A 12913-nucleotide genomic window follows, 5' to 3' on the forward strand; every position below is an offset into this window, starting at 1 on the left:
CTCACTCACTCACTCACTCACTCACTCACTCACTCACTCACTCACTCACTCACTCACTCACTCACTCACACAAACACACTATTTGTAACAGCACCGGATCAAGGGTTTTCATTAGGTAGCTTCAAGAAAGGCCAACTCTGGCAGTTTTGTCCATCGCATAGTGACATGAAACACTACGAAGAGAAGCACATGATCTCAAATAAAATGATAGGCTTTAATTATATCTATATATCAACTCATGAAATGAAATACAAAATAAAACGGTACAAAAATCAAATCAACTTCTTAAAATGATTTTAAACGTATGTACAAGAAATCTGTACAGACATAAACTAAATAACTTAACAATTTACACATAGGACAGTTGACCTACAGAAAGAAGCAAGGCGAATGTTCCCTAAACCTGAATGATAGTCCTTCTCTTGATTAGGAGAAAGAGCCCAAACAGAAACTTTCTTGTCATTTTCTCCAACTCCTCCACGAAACATTCTGAATCTGTCAGCATATTGAATCTAAACCAGGTCTGTCACGCCAAAGAGTTGAAATGAAGCGAGAGATCCAACCAAATGGCTATGTGGCGTTGAAATGAAGCCAAGCTTCCAAAAGCTGTTTTAGTGTTCCAAGTTCCAACAGAACGCTCCAGGTATGGTAGGTGTTAGTCAGAATACGAAGTGGAGAAAACATACCACTGTTAGATTATAGCAAGGTAAAGGCAGTGGGGGCGACACACGTTCCACTGTCCACAAGGTCGAGGCACTCGTCAATGACTCAACAGCCTGAGGCGGGCTAGCCAGCCCCCCAGGATCGAAGAGGGTTCAGACGGAGGGCGTTTGGAAGTAGCAGCAGCACTAGGGGTCATAATTGTAGCCGGGACCTTTTTCGACGATGCCTCCTGGTAGGGGATGGTGGCGCTGTTGTGCAGGTCAGCATTTATGAAGCACTGGGAGCCCCGGATGTGGTCGACGCCACGGACCAGCTGGCCAGATCGACCCTCCAGGGGTCTGTAGGGTAGGGGGAAGAACGAGGCCTCCTCAGAGATGGTGGCGATGCGCTCGTTACTCAGGTATCTGTGCAGGATGTCCTCTCCTGCAAGAGTAGAATAGGACTTCATTGTCCATCCAAGAACATCATCACCATGCAAGAACCATATATAAGACAGGAATCTCAGCATGGGGCTGGCATATACTGTAGATGCATAACTAGAGCTAGAAACTAGAGTTTTTCCTGACTGTACTCTGACCAGTAAAACCTATGTGCCTACTTACACTGGTACATGTATATATACTCATCGAACACACATGATATACTCATAGACATACACAAACGAACACACTTGTCTCACAACATCCGCCGAACCATCGCTGTTTAAGAATAAGTGAGTCTAAGAAGAAGTTGTGGCCAAAGTCAACATTGGTTATGCTGGGGCTTACCCCAAAGTTAATGAACAATGACTTAAGAATTTAAGGCATGCAATCCGAGTCTACCTCAGTTTGTTCTGCAGTGTAAATGAGCTTGTGAAATGGTCCTTCTGATAACAGTGGATTTGCCTCAGTTAGGTTCCGTCCCAAATGGCACCCTATTCCTTATATTGTCCACTACTTTTGACCGGGGCCCCAATCAAAAGTAGTGCACTATATAGAGTGCCATTTGGGATGCAAAGGGCACCCAGTGCTATAGATGTAGCAGGTGTACCTTTTCTCCCTTGGGGCCAGGGTCTGGAGGATGAATCAGACATGCCCAAACACGAGTCTACAGGCATGGACAGGGGCCGTGGTTTACCTGTAAAGAGTTCAAATATGAATCTTTTCAATGATTATCAATCTTTACTGTGATTAATCTGGGTAAAAGTGTGATTGTGTGTGTGTGCACTGACCTTGTGTGTGTGTGTTTGTTTGTGCGTGTGTGTATGTTAGGGTACTGACCCCGTCTGGATGTCCGTTGTCTCAGGCGGGTTACTGGGGCTGGTTGGGCTGGTTGGAGGTTGAGCTCAGGAGGGGGGCAGACTCTGATCTTGTTGTCATAGTCTGCAATGGTGAAGCGCCGTCTGCCCTCATCCAGGAAGGAGTTTGGAGACTGGGAACCCTTCGGTCTCAGTTTGACACTGGCTGTAGGCTTCTCATCTCTGTGATGAGAGGAAAAGAAGAAACAACATCAATGTCAGCTAACAGAGCAGTATCCAGCTAACAGTGCAGTATCCAGCTAACAGATCAGTATCCAGCTAACAGAGTAGTATCCAGCTAACAGTGCAGTATCCAGCTAACAGAGTAGTATCCAGCTAACAGAGTAGTATCCAGCTAACAGAGTAGTATCCAGCTAACAGTGCAGTATCCAGCTAACAGAGCAGTATCCAGCTAACAGAGCAGTATCCAGCTAACAGTGCAGTATCCAGCTAACAGTGCAGTATCCAGCTAACAGATCAGTATCCAGCTAACAGAGCAGTATCCAGCTAACAGTGCAGTATCCAGCTAACAGATCAGTATCCAGCTAACAGTGCAGTATCCAGCTAACAGAGCAGTATCCAGCTAACAGTGCAGTATCCAGCTAACAGATCAGTATCCAGCTAACAGAGTAGTATCCAGCTAACAGATCAGTATCCAGCTAACAGAGTAGTATCCAGCTAACAGAGCAGTATCCAGCTAACAGAGTAGTATCCAGCTAACAGAGAAGAAACCAGCTAACAGATCAGTATCCAGCTAACAGATCAGTATCCAGCTAACAGAGCAGTATCGAGCTAACAGAGGAGTATCCAGCTAACAGATCAGTATCCAGCTAACAGATCAGTATCCAGCTAACAGATCAGTATCCAGCTAACAGTGCAGTATCCAGCTAACAGAGCAGTATCCAGCTAACAGATCAGTATCCAGCTAACAGAGGAGTATCCAGCTAACAGATCAGTATCCAGCTAACAGAGCAGTATCCAGCTAACAGATCAGTATCCAGCTAACAGAGCAGTATCGAGCTAACAGATCAGTATCCAGCTAACAGATCAGTATCCAGCTAACAGATCAGTATCCAGCTAACAGATCAGTATCCAGCTAACAGAGCAGTATCCAGCTAACAGATCAGTATCCAGCTAACAGAGGAGTATCCAGCTAACAGATCAGTATCCAGCTAACAGATCAGTATCCAGCTAACAGATCAGTATCCAGCTAACAGAGCAGTATCCAGCTAACAGATCAGTATCCAGCTAACAGAGGAGTATCCAGCTAACAGATCAGTATCCAGCTAACAGAGCAGTATCCAGCTAACAGATCAGTATCCAGCTAACAGAGCAGTATCCAGCTAACAGATCAGTATCCAGCTAACAGATCAGTATCCAGCTAACAGAGCAGTATCGAGCTAACAGAGGAGTATCCAGCTAACAGATCAGTATCCAGCTAACAGATCAGTATCCAGCTAACAGATCAGTATCCAGCTAACAGATCAGTATCCAGCTAACAGTGCAGTATCCAGCTAACAGAGCAGTATCCAGCTAACAGAGGAGTATCCAGCTAACAGATCAGTATCCAGCTAACAGATCAGTATCCAGCTAACAGATCAGTATCCAGCTAACAGATCAGTATCCAGCATTGTAGGGGTACAAATACTTTTTTCTTCCCAAACAGTGATTTCAACAGAAGTTCTAAGTACATGTTTGGGACTTAATGGACTAAACAAGAGTTGGTGTTTTCCCATTCCTAAAGCCTGAGGAGGGCAGAGATACAGTCAAACCGACCGACAGACAGTCAAACAGACAGACAGACAGATACTCACCGTGGGGTATAGGGTACAGTGGGGGGAGGAGGAATAAATAGCTCCAGATAGGCTGGCTTTTCTTTTTTCATGCGGGCTTCACTGGCATGTTTTGGAGACTGGATCTTAGGCATACTCAGGGCGCTCTAACACACAGAACAACAAACTACTTGTTATAATAATCAAATCAAATACATTTTTAGTGGTCACATATATGTGTTTAGCAGATGTTATTGATGTTATTGCAGGTGTAACGGAATAGATTCCCAGATATTTCCAAATGTTGTCAAATAAAAACACTAAAACAACAGAAATCTGTGTTAAATGATTGGCTTGAATTAGCTTAGCTGATAAAATTAGACAACTTCACCATAACGATCAGCAAAATAATCACCAAAATACTAATGCATTACATGGCGTTATTTCGAATTAAGCAAAATTCCCTTTGGAAAAATCCAGACCTGGCGAGGTTACAGTGTAGTCGGGACACACTGACTCAGCCCACTACTGACATTTGAAGGACTATGCAATCTATTTAAAACACACTTCTGAAACACAAAGCCTATTCAGTCACACTAGACCCATGATCTGTGAACATGAGTCACCTTCAAAAGACGTCTGACATCAATACATGGTTGGACTTTGTGCTATTCTTTTTTTGAGGAAGAAATAGGAAGAAGGGTTTAATTATTAGTTTACAACCCATCCACTGAAAGTCGTAGCCCGGGTGGCTGAATAACTGAGGAACTTGTCCTATCTTGTCAAACCCCACCAAAAACAAACAGCTCTGGGATACCAAACACAAAAATGTCACACCTATGATGACAGATGAAAATAAATCCAGAATTGATTCAACACTATGATATCAACAGGGATAAGGGGAGCTGGGACCATCTGTTCTATGGTTGTTCTTCAATCAAACAAGCTGTGTGTGTGTGTGTGTGTGTGTGTGTGTGTGTGTGTGTGTGTGTGTGTGTGTGTGTGTGTGTGTGTGTGTGTGTGTGTGTGTGTGTGTGTGTGTGTGTGTGTGTGTGTGTGTGTGTGTGTGTGTGTGTGTGTGTGTGTGTGTGTGTGTGTATTACGGCTCTACCTGCACCAGAAGGGGCCTCCAGCGCATGTTTTTCAGGGGGGCCGGGGTGAAGCTAAAGGTACCCGAGGGCCTCTTCTTCACCACCAGAGTAACGCCTGCTGGGTCAGCCTTCAGCTTACCCACCAGGTTGTCCAGCTGCCAGCCCACCTGGAGGCACCACAGACAGACAGATAGGACACCTCATCAGACCCATCCAGCATCACAACCCTCATCATCTCATCCATCATCACTACTCCCATCAGCAGACCTTTCATCACATCCATCATCACCCCCATCATCATCACTCCCATCAGCAGACCCTTCATCACATCCATCATCACTCCCATCATCCCATCCATCATCCTTACTCCCATCATCACATCTATCGTCATCAATCCCATCATTACATCCATCATCATCATCATCATCATCATCATCATCATCCATCATCCTCACTCCCATTATCACTCCCATCATTACTCCCATCATCATCATCCCATCATTATATCCATCATCATCACATCTATCGTCACCACATCCATCATCATCACTCCCATAATCACATCCATCATCCTCACTCCCATCATCACATCCATCATCAGATCTATCGCCATCACATCTATCGTCATCACTCCCATCATCACATCCATCATCCTCACTCCGATCATCATCATCACATCATCTCATCCATCATCATCACTCCCATCATCATCATTCCCATCATCACATCCATCATCATCAGTCCCATCAGCAGAACCTTCATCATCAACACTTTCTGTCTATCCCTGTGCTCCTACCATTATTGAGTAAGAGCTTGTTGTTGATTTATCAAAGATATTTGGTCTCTCTCAGCCCTGGGTTAGGCTGAGAGATAATGGACAGATGAGAGAAGCTCTATGAGGTAGCTACCACTGTCTGCTTGTTGACCTGGACGACCTCGTCTCCTGCGTGGATCCTGTGTGTTCTGTCTGCTGGAGACTGGAGGGCAGAGGACAACAGAAAGACAGATGGTGAGCAAGGAGACATCACAGTACTGTACATCTGACTGGATCACTCCAGACCATCTACTATCTAAACTCCAGACTACTAGACTACTCCAAACTACTCCAGACTACTACTATCGGGATAGACGGGATACTCACATGTTCTGTGGTTCCAGTGATGATGTGAAGCCCATCATAGGTGGATTTGATATACAACCCCTGAGATGACACAGGACAGCAGAATGTAAGGAAGAAGACTGTAAGACTCTTCTCTAATTTCAAGCATACGCAGCTTCTTATTTTCCTATATAGTCACTACTTTTTGACCTGACACCTATGGGCCCTGGTCAAACGTTGTGCATTATACAGTATACGGTCAGTGGCGGGAAAAGTACTAAATTTTCATACTTGAGTAAAAGTAAAGATACCTTAATAGAAAATTACTAGTAAAAGTCCAAGTCAACCAGTAAAATATTACTTGAGTTACAGTCTAAAAGTATTTGGTTTTAAGTATACTTAAGTATCAAAAGTAAATATAATTGCTAAAATGTACTTAAGTATCTTAAGTATCAAAAGTATCAAAAGTAAAAGTATAAACCCTTTAAAATTCCAACACTCAGACATAATTTACAAAGGAAGCGTTTGTGTTTAGTGATTCCGCCAGATTAGCGGCAGTCTGGATGACCAGGGATGTTCTCTTGATAAGTGTGTGAATTGGACCATTTTCCTGTCAAAATGTAACAAGTACTTTTGGGTGTCAGGGAAAATTTATGGAGTAAAAATAATATTATTTTCTTTAGGAATGTAGTGAAGTAAAAGTATGCAAAAATATAAATAGTAAAGTAAAATACTGATACCCCAAAAATCAAATTAGGTAGTACTTTAAAGTATTTACACCACTGTATACGGCATAGGGTGCCATTTGGGATGCAGGCTAACTCTTCTCACCAGTCCATCCCTAGGTCTGATGTTCGTGATATGGACCTCCTCCAGACAGGCCATCTGACTCTTCTGGGGGTCAGAGGTCGTCCTCATCGTCTGCTCACTGATCACGTTCAGAGCCACAGACTGGAATGGAACATATAACTGAATACACTCAGCTACGTTATCTCAGAACACCAATTTACACTGAACAAAAATATCAACGCAACATGTAAAGTGTTGGTCGCATTTTTTCTAAGTTGAAATAAAATATCCCAGAAATGTTCCATATGCTTATTTCTCTAAAATATTGTACACAAATGTATTTACATCCCTGTTAGTGAGCATTTCTCCTTTACCAATATAATCCATCCACCTGACAGGTGTGGCATATAGGTGCACCTTGTGCTGGGGACAATAAATGGCTACTCTAAAATGTGCAGTTTTTTCACACAACACAATGCCACAAATGTCTTTAAGTTGAGGGAGCATGCAATTGGTATGCTGACTGCAGGAATGTCCACCAGAGCTGTTGGCAGAGAATTGATTATTCATTTCTGTACCATAAGCCGCCTCCAACATAGTTTCAGAGAATTTGGCAGTACATCCAACTGGCCTCACAACCGCAGACCATGTGTATGGCGTTGTGTGGGTGAGCAGTTTGCTCAGAGTGCCCCACTGTGGCGGTGGGGTTATGGCATTGGCAGGCATAAGCTACAGACAACAAACGCAATTGCATTTTATCGATTGACAATTTGAATATACAAAAATACCCCAAAGAGGTCATGAGGCCCATTTTGAGGTATCTGTAACCCTAAAATGCATATCTGTATTCCCAGTCATGTGAAATCCATAGATTAGGGCCTAATTAATTAATTTCAATTGACTTTTTTCCTCATATATGTATGTTACTCAGTGAAATCTTAGAAATTGTTGCATGTTGCATTTGATATTTTTGTTCAGTATACTGAACTTTGGGGAAATAACCATTGTCATTGTAATCTCGTTAACAAGACACTGCCCTGCAATGTATGCACAATTAGCATGGGGACAAGATTATGGTTATTATAAAGAGCTATTCTGGTGTGTTGGATCTCTGGTGTGTGATCATGCATAATGGAGCTAAACTTCAGGTGAGGGGAGGGAAAGACTGTAGTCACACGTTAGTGCTAATGACTGGATTGGTTAATTAAGCAATAAGGCCCGAAAGGGGTGTGGCTAAGGGCTATATCCAGGCACTCTGCATTGCATCGTGCATAAGAACAGCTCTTAGCCATGGTATATTGGCCATATACCACCCAGGGTGCCTTATTGCTATTATAAACTGGTTACCAACGTAATTAGAGAAGTAAAAATACATATTTTGTCATTCCCGTGGTTTATGGTCTGATATACCACGGCTGTCAGCCAATCAGTACTCAGGGCTCGAATCACCCCGTTTATAATTAAGTGATAATGCCAGAGAAGCCTTGGAGGTTGGAAGGAATGGATATGGGGGACGGAAGATGGCGGAAACTGAGATTTAGTTTGAAACGGCTAGTGAGCCGAGTGAAGCTAATAGACCAGAAAGTGAGAATGAGTGGGTTACAGTGGCAAACAAAAAGGGAAACAAGAGAAGTAAAGTATGTTGGAAAATAGGAAACCACAAGAATCGATTTTTGGTCGGAGTCAGGGTTTTGGATCAATGCTACTTGTGAAATCCATTTATTGTCTCCAGGAAAATCTGGAATGTGTTGGAAGAAAGTGTGGAGTCAGTGAGAGTCACAAGAAGTGGCCTTATTTAGATTTTTGTCTGTGGAGCAGAAGAAGCTTGTATTAAGACTCAAAAAAATATCTTAGTGGAATGTTTCCTGCATGGATTTTCGTAGCAGGGCGCCTATCAAGGTTATTTCTCGGGTGGTGCAAGAAATAAAGGCAGAGAATATAACTGAAGACATCGATGGAGTGGTAGTGCACGTAGACTGACCTGTATGGTGGATGGAGGAAAGAAGTTCACTTCATCCATGCTACTGTTCTTTGATGAAGGATCTCTCCCTTCTCATACAGTGGTTGCTCCACTAAAAGTTTTGTGATTATGTTGTGGGACTTAGAGGTAATTTGTGGTTTAGTACTGTACCCTGCATCACTACTTCATTGCACCAGACCAGCACAAGGGGGAGGTCCCAAGGAGCTACTGTGTTTCTGTAGTACTGTAGTCTTCTCCCGACAGGTGACATTGTACATTGCCTGAGTGGCGTAGCTGTCTAAGACACTGAATCGCAGTGCTACTGATGCTGGTTCAATACCCATGCTGGCCTCGATTGGGAGGCCCATGAGATGACTGTAGGTTTTTGGTTTCTCTCCCTCTAAAAACAATAAATAATTCTAAATAACAAACTGGCTTTATTTACAAATTAGTAACAATGTCTCACCCCTTGTTCAAGAATGTCCCTTTTCTCGCTCATTTTACATGATTTGAAAACGAAATCATCTCCAAAATATTGTTATTTTTTAAACAAAGTGATTCATATTATTATTATATATAAAAGCCCCTTGGATATTCTCACAGATATATTATTAACCCTGATATTAGCAGGACAATATATATTGGTCATATTGGTCATGACTCCTGAGAGGCGCACAGTGGAACTGCCTTGCAGTCCTTGTAATTTCAGTTTAATACACCAGAAATAATTATTTTTATTACTATTATGTATCACATCCAACCATGATTGGGAGTCCCATAGGGTGGCTCCCAATTGGCCCAGCTTTTCTCTCCCTCTAAAAGCAAAAATACATGTTTTGTCCTTTACAAATATTATTTTGGCCTTTACTCAGATTACAGATAAGCATGGGGACTGGTCTTGATAAATCACTTTTTATTTTCACTGAATTTTTGAAAGACTAAATAACCTCCAAAATGCATTATTTATTTATTATCAAATTGATGGCACAGTCAAATAGTCTCCCGTGTGCACCTACATAAATTGCCCAGTAGTGCCTACTCCCGACCGTCATGTTGTACAGTGCCATATTTTCCTTTCCATCCTAACGGAAACCCAGAGGGTTTTTCGTATTTCTTTGAATAGAAACACCATAATATTAAGCAAATTAAACAAAATTTCCTAAAATCAGTCCCATGTACTATGTTCTTTAATAAAGAAATGTTTTAAATTCCTGACCTGCCACTATGGAAGGCTATCAAATGCTTCTCAAAGATGCCCTCTAGTGGTCAAACTAGCTCTAACTAGCTTTAATGGTTACAATGACACTTAAATAATGTGCCATATAATTCTGCGGTACCGTTCAAGCTTTGCTGCAGTATGCTGCAACTTTTAAAGAACAAACCACTGTATAAAGTTAGGATTTGTGAGATACCCTGTAAGAGCTTTTGTGCACAAGCCCGTTAAGTGTCATGAATTTAAAATATTTGGTCATGTGTCAAGTGTGTACAAAGAAAGAATGCAGATTTGATGTGGACCTTCTTGGGGTGCCCTGTTAGGGTGAAGGAAAATAAGGTGGCAAGGGTAAGGAGTGTCCAGAGTGTCTCCTATCTGGAGGCGGTGAGAAAACTGAAAGGAACGAGTGGTGGAGAAGAAGAAATGGTAGTAGAGCCACCCAGACCAGGGAAGGTTTCTCATCAACCGAGGGATAGTGAAATGCTACGTGTTAAAAAGGTGGACTTTGTATTATTTATTGCAATGGTCATAGACTTCTTCTCTGCTTGTGCTGTACAGTTTAAGAAAATGTGAATCATTGTGAATGCCGCTGAACGTTTTTTGGGTCTTCGTGATTTCACAGCACGGTGGTGAATCTATCTAGGGATGTATTTTGGAGTGGACTGTGATTGAAGAAGTATGATGTTTTTTGGTGTTTTATTTTGTATGATGTCTTTTCCCCCTTTCCTGGAATGTTTGTTGTTGTTTCTTATTCAATACCTGTCCAGTTGGTGGTGGTAATGCACCATTAACATTGGATGCCAACCGTCGTTAAACCCCATCGAAGAACAAGTGTTTGGAGGATATATTAGCACGGGTGTTGTTAGGTCCGAGACGAAGTTGAGGGCCGGCAAACTGGGATGCGTCGTTCGTTCTACTGCCAGAAACGCGACCCAGTCGTTCAGTCTTTTTGTTCTGTATCATCGTTTGTTCTAAAGGGTCCATTGCCATACAGGCTGGCAACGTTCTTATCCCTAGCTTGCTAGCTAGTCAATTACGGCTAACTTACAGTCATGTCAAACAGTGCACACAGCATAAAAATAATAGCTGCATTTGTTTCAGCTGTTTTCTGGTGACATTCATTTGGATACATTCATAACAATGAGCTAATGAGGCACAATTTCACCTGGCGTAGGAGACGTGCTCTCTCCTCAGGACACTGTTGTTCAGAGGAGCTAGGAAGACTGCAAACTAGCTCCACTTCGTTTCAACATTTTTCAATTGACATTTCTTTGTATATATCCATAAAAATGATGCCAGCTGATTCATGATTTCGACTGGCTGAGAAACGCTGCCTGTCTCTCTCTCTCCTACCGACGCCCAACACCTACACGTTCATTAATATGAGACAGTTGGAGATCGAATTTGAATATTGAAACAATGTTGCAGATGTCGGGGGAGACAGACAACAAGGTCTATACAAATCTCAGCTGTCAGCTCTCAGCTTGAAAACGAAATGTTTGTCTAAAAGAAATGGAGATAATGTCCAGATGCTTTAAATCGTGGAGATCAAGTTTATAACTTCCCTGCCTAGGCTGATGAGACAGTGGATTGTGCAGTCAGATGGAACACAGTAAATTGATTTAGTCGGTGGTTACTTGTGGAATAGATACGAGCTGGAATGCACTTTTAGCCAATCAGCATTCAGGATTTGACCCACCCCGTTGTATAATGGCTCATAATGACGGGTTCTTTCAAGGGACATTTTAGCTTGGTGTTACTTTGCCTTGTGCTTGTAGCTCTGTACACTGCCACTCATTGAATTCAATTCCGTTGTTTTCTACACCCTTCTGTTTTGGATTTGTCTTCTGACAAACAAGTTACCATAGGAACTTCAGTTGCACCACAAGGTGCCACTCATTCTAAGTCATAACATAGGGCAGATAGGTAGGGCCCCTATACAATCCATGTTGTCATAGCTTTGTCATTACTTGGTGCTTGGGGCTGTAGTTAGGGGTCTTCAAAAATAAAGGAAGGTGTTAGTGTGTTCCTAGAGCTAGTTCTACTCTTTTTGGACATTTTCTGATGTTTTGTGGTGGAAAACTGATCGGGTCGAGCATAACAAGTCAAACCTGTTACCCATAGATAGACAGGGTAGAAATATATATATATTAAATACATTTTAAAGGTGTGAAACTTGCATTCAATTGCCACTCCCTCTCGCACACAACAAGCTTCCATTCCCCCTGTCACAAGGGGATTCATGGCTGATTTAAGAACAAATCATCAACCTCTTGAGATAGGAAAGTATGTTTTTCATGAAGTTGTGTGGTCTCTATGACAGAATGTTGAAATTCAGTGAAATGAACATCGTTTTTATTTTTACACTTCTCAAAAGGCACTGAATTGGTGGAAATACTTTTATTAATCTACAATTTCTTATCCCTGGGAAACATGGGCCTTGGAGGCTTACAGGGATATTGGTATACACAACTCAATACATTCTGTATTTATTTTTTACACAAATGCACTTTCATTTAAACTTTAAAACTGCAAAGTTTTCTCTCTGCCTCATGGCAAAATGGGTAGTATTGTAGGATATTAGCTTTAAAGCTGCAACAGCCTGACACACTTACATAAGCATTGTACAACTTGGCTGTAAACAGCACAGCATGGGAGGCTGAGGTTATACAGTAGGTCAGCTTCTGAGGGAAACTGCTGATCCAAACTAATATTATCACTTAATTAATTAAGTTTTCAGCTGACTGACTGTGTAGCCCAACGGCCCCCCAGGCAGGTCTATCTCACCCAGGATGTGGAAGCAGGGCTTCTGTAGACCATCACAGCACTGGGATTCATCCCAAATGGCACCATATTCCCCATGTAGTGCACAACTTTTGACCATGTCCATAGTGGTCTCGTCAATAATAGTACATTATACAGCACTGCACTGTATAAACAAAGCCCTGCACCCATACGGGAACATATCAGACATCACAAGAACCATGGCAGTCTCTACAGGAAAGGGAAGTGTGTGTGTGTGTGTGTGTGTGTGTGTGTGTGTGTGTGTG

The 12913-nt window shown here is 42.2% G+C and overlaps 1 protein-coding gene across 4 annotated transcripts in view; it reads right to left on the bottom strand.

The window, feature by feature from the left end:
- Positions 1-195: 195 nt before the first annotated feature.
- LOC123990618 (connector enhancer of kinase suppressor of ras 3-like) overlaps positions 196-12913 on the bottom strand; it is a 40509-nt gene continuing 27791 nt past the window's right edge. For 3 of the 4 annotated variants that reach the window (XM_046291253.1, XM_046291256.1, XM_046291255.1), the window contains 8 exons: positions 6733-6870; positions 5944-6003; positions 5711-5779; positions 4823-4969; positions 3754-3878; positions 1923-2122; positions 1693-1779; positions 196-1086 (listed from right to left, as the gene is read on the bottom strand). In XM_046291253.1, coding sequence (XP_046147209.1) covers positions 761-1086; positions 1693-1779; positions 1923-2122; positions 3754-3878; positions 4823-4969; positions 5711-5779; positions 5944-6003; positions 6733-6870 — 1152 coding nt within the window. In that variant the 3' untranslated portion in view covers positions 196-760. The remainder of the gene's footprint in view (positions 1087-1692; positions 1780-1922; positions 2123-3753; positions 3879-4822; positions 4970-5710; positions 5780-5943; positions 6004-6732; positions 6871-12913) is intronic. The other variant, XM_046291254.1, reaches the window with a different exon arrangement.

This window comes from Oncorhynchus gorbuscha, linkage group LG12, assembly GCF_021184085.1.
Source record: "Oncorhynchus gorbuscha isolate QuinsamMale2020 ecotype Even-year linkage group LG12, OgorEven_v1.0, whole genome shotgun sequence".
Taxonomy (NCBI): Eukaryota; Metazoa; Chordata; class Actinopteri; order Salmoniformes; family Salmonidae; genus Oncorhynchus; species Oncorhynchus gorbuscha.